The following is a 24854-nucleotide window of genomic DNA, read 5'->3' on the forward strand; positions in this document are numbered from 1 at the left end:
CTGCACACTGAAAGCTTTTGTTGAGTTGGAATTTCAGCCCATCACCTTCAGCGCCCAGCATTAACAGCAGCAATGACAGAAGAAATTGTTTACAACCCACCCACCTCTCCCCAGCTTTCCCCAAAGCAGCCTACAGTTAAAAGTAGTGCTAAATTTTTTTCCTGCATCTAGTTGACAAGAAATACTTTATATGGCAATCCTGCTCATAAAAGTACTAGTTTTCAAAACCAGGTATCTACTGAAAAATCAAAGCCCCAAGATCAAAGAGACTAAGATAAAAGCTTTTCCCCAGTAACCATCTCCTTTGCACTGGTTAAGTATCACAACATTAAGTTCTATGCAGCTAGCTTACTACTTATCAAGTAACTCCTTGGCAAGATGCTTGTTCCAAATGCATATATTATCAAAATGTCTCATTTCTGCTAGTTACATGTAATTTAGATTAACCTTAGCTAACTGACAGCTATACAATTCTTCCTTCTCCTCATTTTCTCATGTTTGATAAAAAAGATACAGATTTTCAATGGTAGTAGCACTGAAGTAGATCAGCTAGAATTTGTTCATTTTTAATCTTAATCAGAGTTGAGTCAAAATAAAAGGTTTTCCAACAGCTCAGAGTTCACTATAGGGCTATCACTGTGTAGTATTGCAGTAAATAAAAAAAAAAGGCGCAGTTGATATTCAGGATGGTAATCGATAAACTTGACCTGTGATTTATGTGGGAAAACGGAAGTTGGAAGTTATCTCAATTTAAGTATCAAAAAGTGATCAATTTTACCTTTAGAGGTCGAATAGCTTCACAAGCTTTTATCCACCAGCTTTTCTCAATAGACTCCAGATGCCTCTCCCGCCTTCGAAGTGTCCTTAATCTCTCTTCTAGTTGTTGTAAAGTGCGTCTATCCCTCGATGACAGAGGACGACCATCTCTGCACTGGTTACAACGAGTGCAAAAGATCAAGAGTCCTCAAATCAAGAAAACGGACTTGACAAATACTTAAATTATTTACAACTCTAAAGAATTTGCAATATATAATTAACATGTGTATAATTCCTATGAGTATCAAGAGGCTAAAGTGCAAAAGTCACAAGCTGCAACAAGAGGAATTCCTATTAGGTGACAGAAACTGCTTTTCACAATGAAAATGTACAAAAATTTTAACAGGGTGGGTAGTCTCTGTGGCTAAAAATGGTTTAAAAGCACAGCCATGATCTGAATAACCTGATTTAACCTGAAAGAAATCCGTATTTTGTGTGGACGGTTGAACATGGTGATTTTCTAGTCACTTCCCATTAAATTTCATTATTAGGCCGATGCCACCATTTATTTTCTTTCCAACATTCCCTTAGATACTCAGTTTTGCTTCTTGAGCAAGAAACATAGGTCAGATAAGAGGTAGCATCATCCCAAGAATTAGTTGAATGTACCAGATAGTTTGATGATTATGCTTAACGATGTATTTCAATTTTGAGTCTTCAAATACTGAGCAGGAACCACCACACTCTGATGTAAAGTGAGCAGCACATCCATACAACTCAGTTATTTGCTATAAGCAAAAGCAACAAAATGGGCAATAGGTAGCTGAACTGAAATAGTTTCTAACATTGATGATAGCGCATTACAAACTCATACTTGGATAAAGATTCTTTTACAGTAGGGGATGCACTAAAACTATATTTTGAAGTTCTGAAATTCCTTCCTGCAAACAATATAACACTTCATACCAGGGAAGCTAAAAAAAATTAAATATATTTGTCAAAAAGATTAAGACCACAATATAGGCATACATAACACTTAAATTGGAGATTACAGTGTACTCTTAATGGGAACATATGTACTATACCCTATATAGCACCTCTGTGACTTGTAAAGGACGTTCTGACAACAGTTCAAGCTCCCAGTCTGCAAGTTCAAGCGTCAATTATTTAAGACATAATGAAATAAACCTACCAAATGTACTCATAGTAGAAGAACATAATACATATTGAATCTCAGTAGTGTACCTTCATACTTCTAGTTTCAACTGCATAGTACTCTCAGTAACACTTTGTTCGTAATTTAATGTACATATAACCGAAGAACTATAATTTCCATTACAGAATGATGCAGAATCCTGACCAGAATCCATACACCAAGAAAAATTAGTCCACACAAAAGGTCATATTACAATATAAACAAATTTAGAACTTCTACTTTTCGAATCTATAGTTTAGCCAGACTGAACAACAAGACCAGCTGCATGCAAATTATTATAATCCAACAAAGTCTTGTGTAATAAGTAATGATCCATTTGTCAGATTTCTCATTTTTCTCATATTGATTTCAGTAAGGGATGCCTTTGGTGCTGTAATACTTTATGCAAAACAAAAACATGGTAATTTAAACAGACCACTTTTTACATTTCTTTATTCAACGAAGTATCTAGAACAGTGAAGGTGCCCACACTGTGTAGAGGTAAGCTAACCATCAAGGGAAGACTGCTGAAACTGCTTCAACATCCAGAGTGCACAACAGCACAGATGGACTGCCAGGATGGAAGCAAGGCACCTCCAATGCCACTTTCCCCAATCAAGGTTGTGAAAACACTGGTCAAGCCAGTGTCTGAAATGGGTTGAAAAAAAGAAGTTGGAGATTTCCCCCTATCATCCTGTATGTAAAAAAATCTTATCCTCCTTTGGCTTGCACTCAGATTGTTAAAAGTGACTTGCTGTTATGAGGCACAGCATTCCCATTAGCTGCAAAACCATCACGGGTTTAAAAATGGTGTTCACATCCTAGGGATATTAAGAACTCAGAACAGCTTTCCATATGTATGCTTTTCATAAAGAAATTATTTCTAACAGCAAGGTGCATTAATTGCTAAACAAGAATATCTGGAGCTGGTATTTATTCATAAAGAGGGTTAATAGTTTGATGGACCTAAAATCATGACAGCTCTAGGTGGCAAGTGGCAAGTATCCAGTGTTACCTACACTGCATTGAATAATAAATAAATCAATCTGGATACCACTTCTGGTAGCAGACAAAGTGAGGTTGATATCTACAAAGCATCTCTTCCACTCAAACAGGCCTAGAGAAGTTTGAGCTCAATTTGTTAACACTTATTAGCTAGACACAAATAACTACTGCAGAACTGATATAAAGAATGTAATCACTGCTACAAAATTGACCACGTGTTTCAAAGTAGCTCAAATGACTGCAAGTTATTAATTTCTGGCTTGCTATTCTTTCTGGAACAAAGACTCTTCAGCATGACCATGAACTAGTAAACAAGGGAAACAAAAGTCACTAAGAAAATGAGAACAATAAAGACCTTACCTTTGATTTAATCCTCAATAAATGTTGCTCCACTTCTTCAATGTCTTCAGTGTTCTCTAAACGCTCATAAGATGCACTGGTAGTTCCCTTAATCAGGTTTAGAGGCAAAGCTGACATACCATAAGCCTTAAATAAAAAGGAAACATACATACTCAATTTTTCTACCATGTATTTTCATCTGGTAAGACTGCTCTAAGTTGTAGCTATGAGGTATCACTGCTGGGTGTTTACTTTACCCCATCTGCATACTCTTACTAAGGCAGCCAATTCCTGCCCCCTTTTGAGAAAAGCATAAACATACTATGCAAATTCCAGCATCCCATATCATTCCAGTGGTACTTAGTGTCTCATGACCCTCAGACTCATATTAAGACTTCATATAAGCACAGCACACTGATGATTTATCAAACTAGTCCTTGTTTTTGGTAAATCACATGGCTTCCAGAAACCTACATTTTCCTACTTTAGATCAAAATCAACATTTTATGCAATACAGAAATTTCTAGGTATTGAACATTAGTAGTTTCAGAAGCAAAGTATACACAATTTCTTTGTAGCCAGTAGTCTTCAAGTTGCTTTTAAAACAAAATTGGGTTGAAACTACCCAATTTACTGAAACCAAAATCCTGCAGTAACAAGGCAGCAAAAGTTACGTGAACAACTGAACTCAGTTACATTCCAAGACTGCCTAGATACACATTCACATTCATATATTTTGCTGGAATTTACTCCTCACTATAAATTTTACATCATTTAAAGTGTTTTGCCAGCTTCTACATCAACTCTACACCCAGATTTTTCCAATGCAGGTTCCATAAGCTTTCCACTAACAAAAAGAAACATATTTGAGGCAAGGTAAACAACAAGAAAATGACACTACATTCTCTGTTACCCTATGGTTCTTATGGATCAAGGCCAAGACCAGAAGTTTCTCTAGGCAGTTTAGCCATTTATGGCCATTAGCCAGAAGCTTGCAGTTTGTTTATTGTGGATCATATGTTGTCTTTTGGTACAGAGTTCAGCAGGAAGGTTCTTTTCTCCCTCAGCAATTAATATCCAATTTTACTAGAGTCTTTGATATATGAACGCTTATGAACTTCAGAGAATTGTTTAGTTTGAAAAAAAGACCTCTAAGGTTATCCACTTCAACTAGTAACCTAACACTGCAAAGTCCACCACTAAACCATGTCCCTAAAGGCCAGGTCTACAAATATTTTAAGTATTTCCAGAAGTTTCAAGAGCAGTTTTCTAGATGTTTACAAAAATACCACTCCCTCCTTCGAGCACAGCTTTACATTTCCTACCAAGAATAGATTTAACACAAAGCTAGTGTGTTAAAAATGTCATCATACATGCTGTTATATCATGAGTTTTCTGTACACAAGACACAATTTGACCTGCTTAGAAGCCAATTTTGACATACTATAGTTTCATGCACAGAACCTAGAGCAAGACACTGTCTGTTTTTTTTATTATTATTACTGTATTTTTGAATATGGCACAGCTTAGCCTGGACTTTGCAATTCTCTAACAATGTGTGTCAGCTCTCCCTTTAGACTACCCCCTTGGAGAGTATTAAGCTGCTTTGCCACCTACATGAGATTGCCAATATTGTCTATCTGGACTTCAGGAAAGCCTTCAACACCATATCCTATAGCATTCTCTTGGAAAAGCCAGCAGTCCATGGCTTGGACAGAAGCACTCTTTGCTGGGTTAAGAACTGGCTGGATGGCTGGACCCAGAGAGTGGAGGTGAATGGTGCTGCACGCAGTTGGAAGCCACTCACTTGTGGTGTTCCCCAGGGATTTGTGTCATCCCCAGTGCTGTTTAATGCCTTTACTGATTATCTGGGACAGGGGATTGAGTCTGCCATTAGCAAATTTGAAGATGACACCAAGTTGGGAGAGAGTGTTCATCTGCTGGAGGGTAGGAGGGCTCTGCAGAAGACCTGGACAGGCTGGATCAATGACCCCAATCCAAGGATATGAGGTTTAACAACACTAAGTGTCAGGTCCTGCACTTTGGCCACAACAAACCCCTGCAGTGCTACAGGCTGGGGACAGAGTGACTGGACAGTGGCCAGGCAGAAAGGGATTTGGGGGTACTGATGGACAGCCAGCTGAACATGAGGCAGTGTGTGCCCAGGTGGCCAAGACCACCAGTGGCATCCTGGCCTGTGTTAGCAATAGTGTGGCCAGCAGGAGTAGGCAGTGATTGTCCCTCTGTACTCAGCACTGGTGAGGCTGTACCTTGAATGCTGTGTCCCCAGTTCTAGGCCCCCAGTTTAGGAAGGACGTTGAGGTGCTGGGGCAAGTCTGAGGAATGACAACAAGGCTGTTGAAGGGTCTGGAACATAAGTCCTATGAGAAGCAGTGGTTATTTAGCCTGGAGAAAAGAAGGCTCAGAAGAGACCTCCTTCTCTACAGCTCCCTGAAAGGAGGCTGTAGCCAGGTGCGAGTCAGTCTCTTCTCCCAGGTCACCAGTGACAGGACAAGAGGACAGGGGATGTGCCAGGGGAGGTTTAGGTTGGACATAAGGAAGAAGTTCTTCACAGAAAATGTGATGGGGCCTTAGAATGGGCTGCCCAGAGAAGTGATAAAATGACTGTCCCTAGAGGTGTTTAAGGAAAGGCTGGATGCAGCATTCGGTGCTATGGTCTAGTTGACAAGATGGTGTTAGGGCATAGGCTGGACTCGATCTCAAAGGACTTTTCCAACCTGGCTGATTCTGAGATTCTGTAAAAAACACTATCCCACAATTCTCTTCTCTAGGCTAAATGAAAAATGCCTTCAGCTTTGATTTATGGGTTGCTCTCTGCAACTTTGCAATCATGTCCATCAGCCTTCAGTGGAGCCTCTACAGTGTACCTGTTTGATAAACTAGGGGACCAAAACCAGACACAGCATTTCCAGGCAAGGCTTTGGAAGTGCCAAGTACAATGAAAATGCTTGCACTCTTGCCAGGCAAGGCCTGGACACCATTTCTGCTGCAAAGCACACTGCAGGATCATGCTCTGCTTGCTGCCCACTAGGACTTCCAGGTCATTTCCAGCAGAACCATCTCTCACAGCTGATCAGACCCAAGCACTAACTGTTGCTTGGAATTAACCCATTGCAAGAAACTACCTTAGTATCTTCTAAACCTGATGCCATTCTTGTTGGACTAATCTTCCCATCTGTCAGTGTCTGTATGGCAGCTCTTTTTTCTGCTTTATCTATTTCTCTCAGTTTGACATAGTTTTCAAACTATATGATTACTCAACCCCATCATCCAGATTGTTTATGAGGACTAAATAGTATTGGGCCCATACTGACCCCAAAGAGCTTACTCAGGTCAGCCAGTAGCATAAATACAGAATTTAAGGGATATGTGAACACCATACAAGATCATAAACTAGAATGCAGGTTGCAATTTATCTGAGGTCCCTCTCTGGAACCCAAATAAATTGTAACCCAGTGCCAGTATACAAAAGCACATAAGAGATTACTATGACAATATGTCTAAACAATTTTACAAACCTGAGCTTAGAAGTAATTAGATTTCAACATCGGAGGTTTCCACCTGTTTTTCAAACAGCTAACAACATATCAATTAACATATCAAGTATTCACTCTATGAAATTGTTAAGAAATAAAATCCAGGGCTTTAAAGCTTAGTCTAAGTTCCTACAAAGAAGAAGACAACTCTTAAAGTGATGTATTCCTTTGCTGTTTTTGAAAATGTGAACTACATACTTGAACATCAAGCTTGCTCTAGTGATAAAGGCTGCCTAAGGTCCTTCCCTGAATACAGAAGATACTAATAGTAGTAAGATGATTATGCAAGTAAGGCTCACATCATCAGTGTGGGAAAAGGACACCTTGGTCCTCCAAGATAACAATATATAAAATGAAGGACAGAAAGATGAGTCATCTCATGTGATGTGTCACAGGTCTGAACAGAAGCTGCATTAGCTCATTTTCAGGGCTGCATTTCTCTTCAGGCTGATAAAGTTCAAAGCTGCCCTGGACAAAGTTTTAATCCCCTGGGTTAGTACAAGTGTTAAATTATTCAAGGGCTATTATTTTAGGCATCTACAACTTAACAAGCAAACAACATATTGAGGACAGCAAAGGAAAACAAACCAAAGATGTACACTACAGCCAAGTGAGGGCTTAGTCCTGAAACTGTGGATTCGAAGTTTGGAATATGAATCAAAACACATCAAAAGAGCCTTTAAAGCAGTTAATTTATGGCCATGAAGTTAAATAAAACAGTAATTAATTAATTCTTGACATATTTATACCACTGAAACAACGGATTCCAGCATTTGCTTTTAGACTATTTTTTTGTCTAGTAGTGTTAAGTCAAATAAGAGACACTGTACCAAAGAGTAAAACCAGACATTCAAATGTAATAGTCAATTACAGTATGCAAGCATGTTTGTAACATAGGTTCTTCCAACTGAGTCTGGTACTAAACACTAACTGTTCAGGCTAGTATCTGATGACACACATTGCAAGGTTAGGTCCCCAATGCCTCAGGCTCTATCTCTGCTCTTACTTGGATGCTGGATTCGCTTCACCAAAACCACATTTGAGTAGGAAAAAAAAGTCTACACTTATAGTTAAACCAACTTATTTTAGAGACATCTCCCTTCTCTTGAATCACCACAAGTGCTCAACACACGAGATCACCACTATCATTTAGCTTAAGGTCTGGAATGCCAAATCCTAAGAGCTCCCTACCTATTAACTCCCAGTCAGAAGCAGCATCCATGAGCAGCTGTCTTGTTCTCATTTGAGTTTCTGTCCATGGGCATCTCTAGATGGATGAAGTTTGTACTTACAGACTTTTTGAAGCATAAGGCCTTCTACTCTAAATGATAAGGGGAAAAACACAGAACAGCATACTGCAGCAAAAAACCACAGCTTCCCAGCCCTATTAGTACAGTCTAAACAAAGCTTTTGAGACTCCTGTCTGATTTGTTACTCATGGAAGTGATAGTTCAGTTTGAGACAGTGATTTGAGAATAAAACCATCTAAAGCAGGAGCCTGTAATTTCTATGAATGCAACAAACAGATCAATCAGTACCTTGATGCATTCAATTGGCAATGAGAATCATGCTCTACCTGTTCTCTGAGCATACCACTCAAACCCAAATAAACTCCGTGCTCCAGACATAGCATTAAATACCTTGTGAGAAATTACATGAGCATAATTTACTTGATCTCCACTTCTCCGAGGTCCCTTCCCTTCTCATTCTGCAGCAGATTCAGCCACTCATGTCATTCACAGTTAAGACTTAGAATGAAAAGTTGCTGTTCTGATTCTTAGTCTCTTGCAGAATCAGCAACACTTGAGACCTGCCAAACTGACATAACCCTTTTTTCCCTTAAGAAAGGGAAGTCTTTCTTATTAGTTGCCTGCTATGCTAGCAGTAGTCACTCAAACAGAAAGCAGAACAGAAGTCAAGTTGCAACAAGTTGCAAAACCATGTTTTACTGAAGTTGTTGCATCAAGCAACTACTTAAAGGACAAACTCTTGAGTATTAAAAAGATCCAGAAAGGTTTTCCACTGGAAACCATAACCTCTAGTGCAAGATTCCTAAATTGCACAAACTATGAAAGAGTTTCACCTAAAGGAAGTATTAAGGTGGGAACACCTATTCATCAACCACATCAGCCATAAGCACATAGATCAGTTAAGAGGAAGACAGCAAACCACATAAAAATAATAGAGCAAATTACTTTAAAATAGAGCTAAATTACAAAGCTGAACATCTACTGCAAAAAAGCCTGAAGCCATTGAGCAGTATAATTTAACTGGAAGTTGATTATGTTTCATTTTCTAATCTGCTGTGTTCAGCTAATAAGATACGGTCAAATGATTATTAACCTGTGGCCCAAACAGGACAACCTCTCCTTGTTAGAGATCAAACAGAACAAGTAAATTTTCTCATCAGATTGATGCACAACCAGAACTAAAAATGAAGATAGCTTAACAACTCTTCCTGATTTAAGATACTTAAGAAATAAACTTGTGATTTCAATAAGTTACCAAAAAGTACTTGTGCAACATATCAGAATGACTTCCTACTCCATTTATTATTAAATGCAAGTGGGCTTTAAAGTGGTTATCACTGAAAAAGGGGTGTACCTAGTCTTGTACAAGCAGTATAGAAAAATATTTACAAGTATTTATTGCACAGCAGTGCCCTCTAGCGAAATCACAAAGCCAAATAAAAAAGAAATTTCTTAAAACCACTGTATAAAAGACCTCAGAAATGCTCTCAGCTTTAAAGACACAAATATTCAAATTCCTATTTTCTTCCAACAGTTTATTTCAGTACTTGACCTGTAAGTGTGACTGTGAAAGACAAAACATTCAATTCTACCAACCAGACTGACAAAAATTACTCTATTCAAGTTAGAAACACCCTAAACCATTTTAATATATGCAATATTTAAGAAATACAGTCAAGAATGAGCTAGTTTTATTCAATACAAATGTCCCAGTTAAAAAAACAGCTCCATATAAAGAATTATTTTGGTATAGGAGATGCTTTTACATACTAGTGACTTAATTAGCTTTTTATTTGAATTATGCTGACCATGAGGGAAGTCACAGGATACCTTTTACCCTTCACAATTGACAATTCAGTTGCTTATATGGAACGGTTTGATATTGATACAAGGCATTCTTCCCAGTATTGCTTCTGACTGAGCATGTTGCTCAGTCCAATTAAATAGCTTCAAGGGAAGTGCACTTTTAGGTGTCACACCAACACAAGCAACACTGAGTTTGTATAAGAGGAACTGGGACTCCACCTTGATTGAAGCTGTACTTTCTCTGTGCAGCTTAACGGCACAGTTCTCCTGAACAGTAACTTGACCTTACAAGGACTCAATCTGCTTTCTTCTAAAGCTCTGTCTCCGTCTCTGACTAGCTACTCATACTACCACTCAAAAATAAAATTTTAATTCAAGAATCTTGACTCGTTAAGCATGGCAAATAGCACTTCATACATCTTCTCTTAAATTATGAGGGGTAAAGGAAAAAGCCTAGTAAATGCATCTGAATATGGCAAACACTCTCACAGAAAGTTAGCAATTTGCTTCCTCTAAAAATCTCACACCATACAGCTTCAAAAATTATTCAATGTGTTATCCAGTAAAATTTCAGTTTTTCATGGTACATTTTAGCATCCAGTCTCCAGTTGCTATGAGAGCACAAAACATTTTGAATAACATTGTTATAAAAAACAGCTCAAAGCACGGAACAGATTGACCAAACAGAACAGGTGCGTTCACTATGGCAATTATTGCATGATCTGCAGTATACAACATCCATCTTGCACTGAGCAACTTGTTTCTCCATTTCTCCATTCTTCATTCCTACAGTATCCTGCTATACATACACCTCCATTTCTCATAATGATTTCTCTCCACCATACAGACTCATTATTTGTCAATGTTTAAGTGGACAAAATAATGCTGTCAACATTTCTAAAATACAGAAGCCAAATACAACAGCCTCTATGCCACAGCTATTCTATGTGCTGTCAACTTGTGTCTTCTGGCCAAAACAGCTGTCAAAGGCTTAACTCTGCCTCATTTACAATACTGACCATTATTTTTGCCTAGCTGTCACCTTCTATACTGCTCCAGACTCAGAAAAGCATTAACAACCAAAAGATTAATCTACTTACCAATTCTAAAATTTTGAAGTACAAAACTATCAATTATCCACCAGTTTAGTATCAGTTAATACAGCTCTCCAACAGCATAGTAGGAATCAGGCTGTTAAAACAAACAAACTGGTTTGCTCTTTTGGTTATTTACTACTTCATAGAGAGGTGAACATAATGAAAGAATTATATTTCTATTTCAAAACTGGCATTGAAGTGATTAAATAGCAATGATGATGAATTATACAAATATTTCAATTTCTCAATAGCTGTTTGAGGTCTGCTTAAAAGAAATCACTAGTGAATGAATGCTTTTAAGGTAAGATTCTAAAAGGTTTTAAGCTCTTTGGTTGACTTTCCTGCAGTGATGTTAACAATCATAATGTGGACAAAAATTAGGTGTGAAAGGTCACCACATTTTTGAGTAGACAAGCTAAGCTTTCTAATGTTTCCTCTTTCAGGACAAAGAAAAAAAATGAGCATTTTATAGTTGCATAAGAAATCAAGTAATGCTTATTACATGTTTGGAAAAATTACAAAGCTAATTATAATCATCCTTCAAGGACATGCTAAATGAGATGCACAAGATCACTCAAAAATTAATCTGCCTATCGTTGTATGAATACTCATTCTGTCTTGAATTCAAATAGCAATCTGGAGCTGACAACAACTACTGTTCTAACACCTAAGGCCACATAGAACCATTTCAATGCAAAACACATTAACAAAAGAATAGATGCAAACTACATCATCTGTGAATCTGTTTCAAACTCTCCCCAAGCCAAAACCAGCATAGCACTGCAGGCCTAATTTATCACTCTTGTTACTATTCCATATTTATAGACATAGAAAGCTGTCAGTATAAATCATCAAGGTCAAGGATTTGCAGAGCCCCTCTGAAGATCACGTGTTCACATGTCTTACAGAACAATTTTAAGTATCAAGTATTGTACTTCAGTACCAGACAAAAGGTAATGCCAAAAAAGTACTTTGTGATAAAAGTGTGAAAACAGAAAAGCAACTACCAGTTAAGGATAATGTTGAGAACTGAGACATATTAAGACATAGGTCTAAATAATGTTGTTCATTTCATCATTGCACATACTTGAGAAAAAATCTATGTTTATGCTCCTGCCACATATCAAGTGAACATTTGTAGACTTGATCTACATTTTTCACCTACACTATTTTATTATTTCCCTTTAACAGTTAAAAATTTAGCATACACATCTTTCCTAGTTGCATTTTTCTTGTCCCTTCCTGGTCTTCCAAACCGTCAATTAAAATGAAGATTATCCTTCGGTGTATTCAGGAAGGAAATGCAACATGAAATTTTAGTATTATATTCTAAAAGACTTGCTAAAAAGTATCAGCTCAAAGTAAGTCAAAAGAAACTTAACTGCAGCTTTTATGCTGTTACATCCTTTTACAGAAGGAAGCGATTTTACTTTTTTGATAATTTCATAACTTTGCAACTTGGTTAGACAAAAAGCAATTTGTATTACTTACATTAAGAATAGGTATTAAAAATTTGGTTGTTCCCCTACTCTGAACTGCCAGTCTCCCTTTCATTTCCTCAGCTTCTGAAAATTGCCACCTACCAAAGTACTTGGAAGTTATTACTATCTTTTGACACAAACTAGTCTTGCACAAGCTAGCCATTATTAAAACATAAGTAACTTATTTTCTGACATTGCACAGTTTTTCAACAAAGTGTCCACTGCACTTTTTAAAACACTAGTTGTACTGAGGTGAATAAACCACAGTAAGAATCTCTAATAAACCTTTTCTTTTGTTCCATAAATTAAGAGCTGTGGTGGAACAGTTGTCCAACATGAGCTAAACAAGGTTATAAAAGTAAAACCAGTAATGTGCAAAAAAAATATTCCAATAAAGAACCAATCTTATTGCCAATCATTGTCACCTCAACCGTTTCACATCATAGACCCAAGCTTAAAGAGAGGACACCTCACACCATGAGGTACAACAGTGTGACCCATTGTCACTGTAAACCCTGCAGATCCACTTGGCAGAATGACTGAGGTTTGGAGGGACTCTGGAGGTCATCAGGCCCAACACCTCTGCCCAAGCAGGGTCTCCTAGAGCTGCTTGCCCCAGATCATGCATATAAGGCTCCTGAGTATCTCCAAGGAAGAGACTCCACAACCTCTCTAAGTGACCTGTGCCAGTGGTCAGTCACCTTCAGTGTTTTATCTTGTGCCCTCTATCTCTGGCCCCATTCCTAGATACCAGTGAACACAGCCCACTCCATATTCTTTGTACTCTCCCTTCAGATGTTTGCATATTTTGATAAGACTTTCTAGGTTATCTTTTTGTCTTGGCTGATAGTCCTGACTCCCAGTCATTCCTCATTAGAGGGAGTGCCTTGATTTATCTTTGTAGCCCTTCACTAGCCTCCCTTCTACAGCTCCATCTCTCATGTACTGAGAAGCCCAGAATTCCAGGTGTGGCTTCACCAAGGCTGAGAACAGTCACCAGCAACCTGCTGGCAACACTCCTAGTGCACTTCAGGGTACCACTGGCCTTCTCTGCAGCACAACTACATTCCTGGCTCATGGTTAACTTGGTGTCCACCAGAATTCCCAGGTGCTTCTCAGAGCTGCTTTCCTCATGAGTGGTCTCCCTGTATATGCACACATTCATTCCTCCTCAGCTTTGCATATAACCTTGCTGAATTTGATTATGTTCCTGCCAGCCCACATCTCCAGCCTAGAAAGGTCCTTCTGGATAGCTCCAATAAAAACTCCAGAGGGTATTCTCCCAGTTGTGTGTCACCTGCAAGTTTACTGAGGGTTTTCCCCCATCATCCTGATCATTAATGAGAGAGTTGAACAAGACTGGACAGCTATCAGTCCCAGGCATACACCACAAGTGACTGCCCTCTAACTAGACCTCATGCCACTGACCACTGTCCAGTGGGCCTACATATTCAGCCAATTTTCAATTGACTTCTATTTGCTCATCCAGCCCCTGTTTCACAAACTTCTTGGTGACGATCTTATGGGAGAGGATCAACATGGGCTAGACATCCATTTTTCAAACATGGTGAAGCCACATGAACAAGTGAAGTTGTTAACATGATTTAACAGTACTGTAGTGTGTGAAGAGCTGGAGGCTGATATGGGAAATATTACTCTGAAAACAGCTTAGCTCAAAAGTGTTCATCAGGAAAAAAAATATGAAGCTTCAGAATTAAGTGCTATGCACATCTGTCCATAAACTTGCTGCCAGAATTCTGAATTATGTTTAAAAATGGTGCTGTAGCAATATGAATAATATCTAGAGACAGCACTCACTCAAACTGTTATACACAATTAGAAAGAAATTGTGCTGTTGAAAAACATTCTGCTTTACCACACATCTGATTGATCTTTGGTTTCTTTGGTCCTAACTTATATGCTTGCTACAGTCTAAGTTTTTGGCAAATTTAGAAAATTCAGTTCTGTGCCCACATCTTAAACTAGTACCTTAGTAAGAATAACTGCTCAATGGAATGACAATAATAAAAAAAAACTTCAAAAACCCAAAGCTAAAAAAGCAAAAGTTTATAAGGCAAATGTAAGGCAGCAATTTGAGAATTTACTGCTATGGACTTTTTAATAAGGTGAGATACTTGTCAAATACAACAAAGATGTTTGCTTTAGATTATCCTTACACACTACTGCCAAAATGTCTAGCCTCATGCAAGACACCTCTGATCTTGCTTTGCAATCAAGTCTTACAGAAGCTCTGTTTTTCCTGTAGAATGCCAACACCACTGGAAAAAGGTTCTGACTCAAAAACTACACAGCTCACAGACATCTTTATAGCCCAGAGAAGACACTACTGCCACATTTGCAGTCCCAAATATCACCACATGGAAAATTAAACAGACCAAACCAACTTATGTGCCATTTAAAGTGTGGAGTTAAAATCCTCTAAATATTCCTTTTACTCCTTAATCATCTTCCTTGCATCTCATCTTCTCATTTGAATGATATGATGTTAAGAAGTAGCATAAAACATCTAATTTGCTCCTTTTTTCAAATATTAGCCCTTGACTCCTGAAGATATTTCCCAGCAAGCATGGAACTTGAATCAAAATCTAATTCTTATAATGATTGCTTTTTAGTAGGTACCAAAAACATGCACAGTCTTCTATATTAAGTTATCAATGATAGTAATTGTGAGTTCTCACTGACCTTTTCTTGGAAAAGCAACTTCTGCACTAACTCTTTAAACTGGTAATTTCCATGCTAATACTCTCACCAATGATCTACCTTAAGGGAAGAGATGCTTTCAGGATCAGTATTTATCACTAATACCTTCCAAAGCTTTTTACTAGTATTTCACAGAAACTGAGGCAATCAGAACTTTTCATACCAATGAAGTTTTATTTCTTTGGCAATTTCAGTTTTAACATTGTACTAGTATACTTCATTCTACCCCATTCAGATGCTGGGGAAAAGCCCACAACTCAAAAGCAAAACTCTGCATTTTCTCTCAAAAGGCAAGAAAAGCTCTTCTCTATATGCATCACTAGATCAAGTTGACTGTGATTTTGATGTTTGAAGCCATAGAAAACAGAACCCAGCAATCTAATGACAACCCCACTGAACTGTAGCATTACCTACATATGTATCAGTCAGTGACAACTGCTCAGTTATCCACAACTCCAGACCAGCATGATGCTTCTATTTGTGTTGTCCCTCAACTGTCACCTTCACCCCCTAAATGCCAACATATCAAATGCTACAACACAGCATGATCTGATAAGAATTCTGTTCTTCATTGCATTAACAGCTCACCACACATTTCAGTACAATGTATTAAACTAATCGGGGCCTTAAGAGGCCCCAAACACTGGATTGATCCTTAAAAAACAGGTTTTAACTAGATTAGTCTTTGGGGTAAATTTGTTAGTTCCATAATTTAAACTGCAGCTATTTGCAATCTCAATAACAGCCCTCTGTTGCATCCCTCCTCCTGTGGAAGCAGGAAGATTTGCTTTCATAAAAAAAGCCTAGGAGCACACACATGCTGAAGTGAGCTTTTGCTCTCTATTTCTACTCAAATTCAAGGCTATCTGCTGACAGTGCCAAAGCCTTCCCCCCCTCCCCGCAAAAAAAAAAAAACTTCTCATAGTATTGTATATTACCACAACACAGAAATTCAATTTTAGAGCATCCATAATCTAATTCTTCATGCTGAAGGCCACACAAAGCAGTACTGTTAACATACGTTTAACTAATTGTAGAATGGATAAATTGCACTGCCAGGGACTTCAATAAAATCACTTGATTTCACCTCTTTCATGGCTTCTTCCATAAATAACATTTTAAGATGAAATCACTCAACTGCAGTCACACCATTCCTATTTATTTTTAGTGTTTTGTGTTATAGTAGGCATTTAATGTAAAGCCATTTTTCATCAGCTATGAAAGGATTTGCTAAAATATTACTTATTACAATACAACCTTTATTAGATAAGCATTTAGCATAGATTTTTTTCTTTACTGTGAATAAGTACATACAAGACCAAATATACCTGTTCTTCCCTTTAACAATACCACAGAAACTCCGGCACTGAAACAGGCTGAAGATATTTAGAAGTCACAACTAAAATTTTTGAATTTTCCCCTATCTATACTACAAATGCAACTCTTCACTGTGTAAGCCACAGATCTGAGATCACCTCCATCCAGAGACACAGGAACTCAGATACCACACATGGCGTCCCCATCTGTTCCTTTTTCCATCATCTACTAAGCATTTGTGGAAAACTTTGAAATTTTCTTTGTTCTTGTGTTCACTATTACATAACAATGTTCTCTTTCTGTGCTTAAAAACAACAACAACTAATACAAATGATCAAAGAGTTGTTTGATGACTAAGCACAAAGATCTCCTACCTTTGCAAACTGGGATAAACAATTCGATAGGCAGCAGAAGGCTGCCTGAAAAACAAAGGAGCCTAACTACTTACTTGTGAGATTTCCAAAATCAGAAGCAAGCATTACAAACAATCCCCTACAGACTTGTCCGTGCACTCAAGTCTGTCTCATCTAGAGGTGATTTTTTTTTAAATACAAGGCTAATACAGAAAAAAAAAAAGCTACCCCACAACACCAAGACATGGGAAACTACCAAGAGAAAACAGTTACTCCTTCCAGAATAGTGTTCTCCTCCTCTGAAGTAGAGCAAGTAGAGTAATCCAAACTGGTAAAGACAGACTACACTCTGAGCCAACCTCTCCGTGAGGTTAGGGAAAGACAACAGGCCAGAAACTTTTCATTACTGAAGCAATTTTTGCATTATGTTATACCATTGGGACAAGCCCAGCCCATGCTGCTGCAGGTGAAAATAGCTTAAATATGGAACCCTGACCCCATCACTGTTGGCGGGAAAAGTTTTATGAAAGCTGTCGAGCATAAAGAAAACACTGTTCCAACTTTGAGAACAGAACTTCTAATAGGTGTTTTTCACTGTGACACAACTGTACCTGAGTCCACCCATATATCAAAGCCAGCTCACAATATCAGCCTAAGATTCTTCAACTGCCTGCAAACAATGACAAAAAACTCCCATCAGAGGTAGGTAACAACCCACTCCTGTGTGAGCTCATGCCCAAAACTTCTGTAAAATAGCCCTTCAATTTCTCCTGCTCTCCCTTAACACCTACTGTAAAACAGAAGAGATAGTTCCAGACTGATGAAATACAGCAGTTAAAAATAAAGAAAACAAATTTCACACCCAAGGCATTTGAATATACAGCTCAGTTGAAGTCTACAAAGCACAAAATTAGCCCAAAAATCTTAGTAATTAAGGGATTCAGATAAGAGTTAGTTCTCATGCTTAATGTTTCACTTAATTTATCACTCAGTATTTGTATAAGTTGCAAATATGTTGACACTAAAGCAATAGTACTGAAGATTTAGGTATTATCTTCACCTGAGCAAACAGAGACAACACACACACTGAAGTTACTGAACATGGATTTCCAGGTTCAGCTAAGTGTTGACGACAGAAGCATACTATGACACTCAGATGAATGGTGCCTACACCCAGCCTGGGTTCAAAAATACATAGGTAGTAACATTGGAAGTAGGAAACATTAGCAGGAAATTGAAAAAAAAATCAAGAATCATATAATCATTAAGGTTGGAAAAGACTTCCAAAAATCATCAAGTCCAACTTTTGACACAATACCACAGTGCCTACTAAATAAACCATATCACAAAGTGTCACATCTGCTAAGGTTTTTGTTGTAGATTGCTTACATTTCAATCAGGAATAAAGTTTCTTTACTTCCACAATCACACATTTAAGATGTTTGCTAACAGTTACCAAAACCATACTTAGCTGTTTGAACAAAACCCTGATGATATTACCCCAGCTAATGAGTTTTCTCTTTTGTTAGCCTCATGGCTAAAATAACAAATGTGCTCTTCAACAATGCAATGTAGCTGAACAAGAAAATATTTTCTTCTATAAATAGGGGAAACTAATTAATATTTGGCATGTTATTATAGGCTAAGTGGAGGTCCAGATCTTTTTTTGACCATCACATGATCTAGATGTCTGCAAAATAGCCTGAATTATTTAATGACAGTCACCTCACAAAAAAGGCTTACAGTAATAAAAGTTATCTTCATCAGGTTCAAACACTTAGTCAATGGAGTAGAGTGTAATTCAGCTCACCTAAGATACCCACTAGCTGATCCACCCAATTGCTCTCCAACCTACTGCACAAACCCAGATAGCCCCCGAGTTGTCAGGGTTCTGACACATCTGCAAACCTGTACTGAACTGCCTTCCATAATTCTGCTGTAACTTACACCAGCTGGAGAGACAGAAAATCATTATCTATAGTTGTTACTCATTTAAGAGTCTCAAGGTAGTATTTCATAATCATCTCCCCTCCTTTTAAAATCCTTGTTCATGTTTAATGCATTCAGAGTTTGCCTGAATCAGACACCTCCTTGAGTACCAATGCTTCAAAAATAACTTACTGCATAAGCTATTGCTACAAAGGCATTTAGAATTTGCTAGCAAAGCTACATGGGAACAACTACGTTAGAGCCAGGCTCTAATGGAAGAAAACATTATATTAGCAAGGACGTAACTTAAAGATTAAAACCTATCAGAAAAAGTCATTTCTGAGAAACTTTAAAGCTTTGTCTGTTATCAGTCAGTTATCTTAAGCTTTTAAGCTTCTTCTTTGTCGCAAAGATTTACTTTGACAAATTAAATCATGTAGCATTACAAATACTGATTATTCACTGAACGCAAAAACAGAACTGATTGGGTAATCAAATGACCACAAACATTAAATGTTGGCCAAAGCTAGTAAGTTCAGTAGAACAGTTCCTTTTCTTTGTAGGTAAAAGCAAGAGTCAAGCAGTAGAACCAACATAACCTTAATCATACCATTTACAATTGGTTATGAACCCTTCCAAATACCTCCCAGAAAGAGGTGCAGTACTTCAGCTCTGTATCAACTCTAGGTTATGCCACAGATCAAAGAATAAAAACATGCAACATTTATTTCTTTACATTAGGGTGGAGATATAAAGGCATAATAGCAAGGAAAGTCAGCAACTGTGTTACAAGTCATAAGTAATGTGACAAATATTGCACAAACGCATCAAAATTAAGTCTGCTCTGTGCTCAGTACTGAAACAGTGGTCCGTAAACTTGCAGAAGGAAATTAGAAATTAGAATAAATGTTTCAAATAATGAAAATCCAGAGCTAAAGACACTGCTGAATCTTTTTAGGATGACAAGTTTTCCATACAGGTACAGCCAGTGATAACTGCAAGTGTCATGAAGGTAAAAATCTGAAAACTTTGCATAACAACTTACTGTGTAAGTGATAGCTGCCAACATTCCAATCACAGTCAAGGAACTAATGGAAAATGAAAGTGCAGTCAAGCCATCTGCAAAAATAATAATAAAAAAAGAACCTGTTGAAAATGTAGTAGATGTATAACAACACTTCTTAAATTAGTTTCCAGAAGAGATTGAAGTTCATGAGAAAGAAAAAGATGAAGACAAAGTTACCAGTCACATCTCAGATGAAAAATTTACCTAGAAGAGCTTTTTGACCATAGCAGATCTTTATCCAAAATTTCAGGATCCAGGACACACAAGCTTGTTACAAGCTTACAGAATTTGCATTCACCCGAGCGGTTGAAAAGCCACTAAGGAACTTGCTCCCACAGCTGTCTAATACCTCTTAAAGACTTATTTCTGGCCTCCCCAGGGTGCTGTGGTAACTTGCACAAATTTCATGTGCATTCTGGATGGTTTAGCTTAGTTTTGTTTGCTATCACCTGATTCTTCCTACTAAAAACATTATCCAGAATCAGACAAGCATGGATTCTTCAACTTACCAAAAAGACATACTCAGTTTCATTCAATGTATACAAAGACCAACAAACTGGAAAAAGTTCAGGGAACTATAGAGTTACTGTAGCCTTATATCTCTAGTAATTAAAAGAGGTAGAAGACAAGACTGATCAAATAAAAAGGCATTTAACTCCCTAAAGCCTCCTACATAATTCTTCAGAACACATCTGTCCCTAACCTTACAACACAAGACATCACAAGTGCTTTTGGTTACTTAGTAACATCAAAACTTACTGTAAATTACAGACATTAACCTTCAGCAAACAATTTCATGTTTGTGCTCAGTTATAATCAGAGTTTACTGTTCTCCCCCATGTCCTCCCCTCTACTCACACACATATACCAGCCTCCTTCCATTCCTATTTACTGAACACAGCACTAAACAGTGGCAAACAGAAATCATAACCTTCCTCTATGAGAAGCTGCACCCCTCTTCTTACCAGCCCTAGAGGCCTCCTTCCAAAAACCACCAAAAACTAACAGAATAGCACAACCAAATCCAACTTCACTACTCAAACCTCTCCTTTACTATTTTTGCTAGATAATGTCAAACAACTTCCCCAGAGCTAAAAGCTATATGTTCCTGTGTTTCAAATACTTCAGCTATGTTTAAAACTTATTAAAAAAAGAAAAAAAATCCCAAAACAAACAGAAATAAACCTGGCACTATTTTTCTTTCAGTAGCTATGAAAATTTGAGTCATTTCTGAAGTTTAGGGGGGAAAAAAGCCCACAAGAGTGGCCTCTATTTGTAACATATCACCCAATGTACTTACACACTGTATTTGATGATCCTCCTGTACAAGTATTTGAAACCAACATTTAATATCCATTTCAAAAGTCTGAACCGTGCTCAATGCAACATTGAGAACCTAACTGGCTGAAAAATTGCTAACTGTATACCAGAAGTACATTATCAGGCTTTGCCTCAGTGGATGAGCTTGCACTCCTTTTATAACCCCACAACCAACTACCAAGTGATGATTGGATGTTTGTTCTGGGTCTCAAGATCTTTGTATTTCTTAGGCCGCTCCAGACAGGCAAAGGAAGTGGGTAAATTGATGTAAAAACAGGACAGCAGGTACGATTAAAGAAAACAGGCAAGCATTTTGTCCTTATTTCTCCAGCACTTGGAACACAAAAGAACCTTTTGCAGAGTTCTTGTCTGTGGAATAGCTCTATGAAAACACAAGGGCCCCACTGTGTGGGGGTCTTGGGAGACAGCAATCCAAACATAAGGCAGCAGCATGCCCTGCCAGCTTGGAAGTCCCATGGCATCCCAGGCTGCATCAAAAGCAGGATGTCTACTTATTAAAGGAAAGGACCATATAATGCAGCCAGTTCTGAGGCCCCTGCTACAGGTTAAGTCTGATAAACCTGAGCAAGTTAAGGGAAGAACTATGTTAGTTCAAAGCTGGAGCACATGCTGCACAGAACAGCTGAAGGAGTCAGGTTTGTTTGGTCTGGAACAGACAGGTTTCAAGACACCCAATAGAACCTGTCTGCTTAGCAAAGAGATGGAGGCCAGGCTCTTCAGTGGTGCATAGTTGTCAAGTGTGAGACAATGGGTCACAGCAAGTACATCCACAACAGGTAAGAAGAGAGATTTTTCTACAATGAGTTCAGTCTCCAAACTCGGGGGGCTTTGAAGACCTAGGTCATAAAGCCCTGAGCAACCTAGTCTGATCTTACAGCTTCCTTCTTGGTGCAGATTTACATAGGCTAATTCAGATTGAAGAGACCACAAGTAATCTATGAAATTACAAGTCACAAGAGAATGCCACTAGAAAATGAAATCAGACCTTCCCATCCCAAACAGCATCTTAATCATTTTACTGCCCTAGAAATAAACACGGGCTATACTGTATTTCATAGCAAAGACAGAGCCAAATACTTTGTTACAGTAATATCAAGGTCACCTGGAAAAATTAGCTTACATCTCAGCTCAAATGTTATCACAACCTGTATAAACAGTTTCAGAAGCAGTTTTTCCTGTGCTGTTATAATGTTTGTAAAGCGAGAGAAACACCAACAAGCAGCCAGCCAAAATATTCAATACGCTATGAATTTGTCCTCCCCATCTCCTCTACTTACAAGCACAGATTACAGCACAGAGCATATTATGATTAAAGACTGCAAGAATGTCAAAGCAAACAAGAAGGGCTTTGAGTATTTAAAGTGGCAAGAGAAAGAAGAGGCAAAATAGGGGCTTGTTGCTGAGTAGGGCAGGGGACCTGGTGAGACGGGACTTTTGTATGGCAAGTCTGAGGCAAAGAAGGCATTCAGTACCTCAGTCTTTTATTAGATCAGACTTGAGGTAATCCAGGCCAGGGAGCTCAGTGAGAAAAGCTGGAAGAAATATGTACCCTTGGTGCAAGAGGATCAGGTTAGAGAATTCTTTAGCAAAATATACATATGAAGTTGATGGGCCCTGAAGGGATTAGCCAGCTCCGTCAGTGTTTGGTGTATGTCATTGCAGGAGCCTTTTAGCCAGAACAAAATTCCTAGAATAGTGCAGAATGTGACTTGACGAAGGCTTGTATGATTACGTCCTAAAACATTCACACAGAAGCCAATACTCGGATGCACATCAAGAATGAAGCACAAAATAATGGAGTACTTATGCATTGGGATGAATGTTTGTTAGACAACTTTTAGTTGCCCTTTTTGGAATACATTTGAAAAGTGACATCAAGTCTATAGTCTACAGCTCACCTGTAAAACACTCCCTTCACACCTTTACCCTGAAAGCATATCCTGGCTAAGCACTATGAACTACATCACCTAAGTGTTAAATACTAGCCCATGGAGTTTGGCCTTGTCAACAGCTCTTTACAGCCCTAGTGTAAAGTGTAACAAATGCAAACAATTTTAGAAGAGGCCAGTACTGTAAGATCAAAAGGAAGAATTTGTGACACCCACAAGACTTTCCTGTTTAAACAGATGGAATCACTTGTCTCATTTTTTCAATGAGCAGCAGTACTGTGTTTCATTAGGTAAAGGATTGAAGACTGTCACAATATGATACACACTCACCATATTCTGAAAGTCAGTGAGCTTCAGCATCCAAGCAGCATTTAAGAGCTGAGTTAAATGAAGACTATGGAAGAAGGTATCCTCCTCCCCACCCAATAAGTATCAGCAGACAACACTGGAGTCCTTGGTGTCAAAAGGCAACTTGTATTTAAAGTACAGAGAGGAGATGCTGGCAGTGTCTGCTTTCAAGATAGCTCTAATTTTTGTTCTTCTCTGAACAGGAAGAACAGTATTATTGTAAAGATTTACTGTACATAAGCAGTCAGAGAAAAGTTAGAAAACTGCCACCAAGGAAGTTAATCATCTTGTTCAGTCAAGGCAAGAATGGCAGAGGTTCGCAGAGTAGTAGCTCATGCAAAGCTCACAAAAAAAAATCTCAAGCTTACGACTACTTCCAAATTCTTCAAACAGGAGCTTCACTTTCTCCCACTCTGTAGAATTCTTCTTGTTGGGAATATCCAAAGGAACAAAAGCACTGTAATACAGAAGAAAAAATGTTTCTTACCCTAATTAGTGAAATACAAGAACTCTACTTCCAAATTCAGAAGACAGAAATCCATTCCTACTAGAAGAAAAGGCAGTGTTTCACTTGATTCACATTCTCCTCAAAGGCTGCATTTATATCAGCAAAGTACATGTCCGGTCTGAGGTCAATGAACAGCTGATTTTCTATTTACCAGTCCTAAAAGATGTAAGGACACTACACTCACATATAATTAAAGGACATACTAATATCATTTACTATCCTGATTTGATACATATGCAGAGGAGCAAATAAACTTTAAGCATCAATTAAGACAAATTCTCATATAAATATACACTTCTGAAAGCCAAAATAAAATAATGATCTCTCAATCATTAAAATATAAAGGGACGTGTTCATCTTCCATTATTGCAACTGAACACATCTGCTCCATTCCATTCTTTGTTGTGTAGTTTGAGAGTACTGAGCTGCAGAGAAGTACATTAAGTTATTTCGTTCTTCCAATAAGCAGACTGGCAAAGAACGCCCAGAAAACAATGTCAGGTAAAACAGTCATCTAGCTGAAAGCTTCCTGTTGTCAGACACCACCTGAAGTAAACTAACAAGAATAAAAACTCTACAGCACCTCTACAGACAAAACAGCTGAGTTCATAATACCTGGAAAAAGAGTACCTCCATACCAAAAAAACACTGAAACCATAGCTTTGAGACATGAAATAGAATATCTACAAGTCATAAGGAAGACAGATTTGAAGGGAAACACTTTAGACAAAAAATGAAAGCACTCAAACCGAAGTCCATAAAGAATGTTCACAAGTGTCATTTGGACTTGTATGACAAAGACTACATAGTCAGACTCCTGCTTAAAGTCCCAAACAAATACAAATATTTCAGGAGCAGTCTCAAACAAAGTACAAAATACATGCTTTTGTTCCAAA

At 38.1% G+C, this 24854-nt stretch overlaps 1 protein-coding gene across 1 annotated transcript in view; it reads right to left on the minus strand.

The window, feature by feature from the left end:
• Nucleotides 1-24854, minus strand: part of LMBRD1 (LMBR1 domain containing 1) — a 67865-nt gene that overhangs the window by 22439 nt on the left and 20572 nt on the right. Inside the window, exons 6-9 of the mRNA XM_062488566.1 lie at nt 23819-23907; nt 19852-19925; nt 3317-3442; nt 779-931 (exon numbers count right to left, since the gene is read on the minus strand). Coding sequence (XP_062344550.1) covers nt 779-931; nt 3317-3442; nt 19852-19925; nt 23819-23907 — 442 coding nt within the window. The remainder of the gene's footprint in view (nt 1-778; nt 932-3316; nt 3443-19851; nt 19926-23818; nt 23908-24854) is intronic.

The sequence above is a fragment of the Cinclus cinclus genome, chromosome 3, assembly GCF_963662255.1.
Source record: "Cinclus cinclus chromosome 3, bCinCin1.1, whole genome shotgun sequence".
Lineage (NCBI taxonomy): Eukaryota > Metazoa > Chordata > Aves > Passeriformes > Cinclidae > Cinclus > Cinclus cinclus.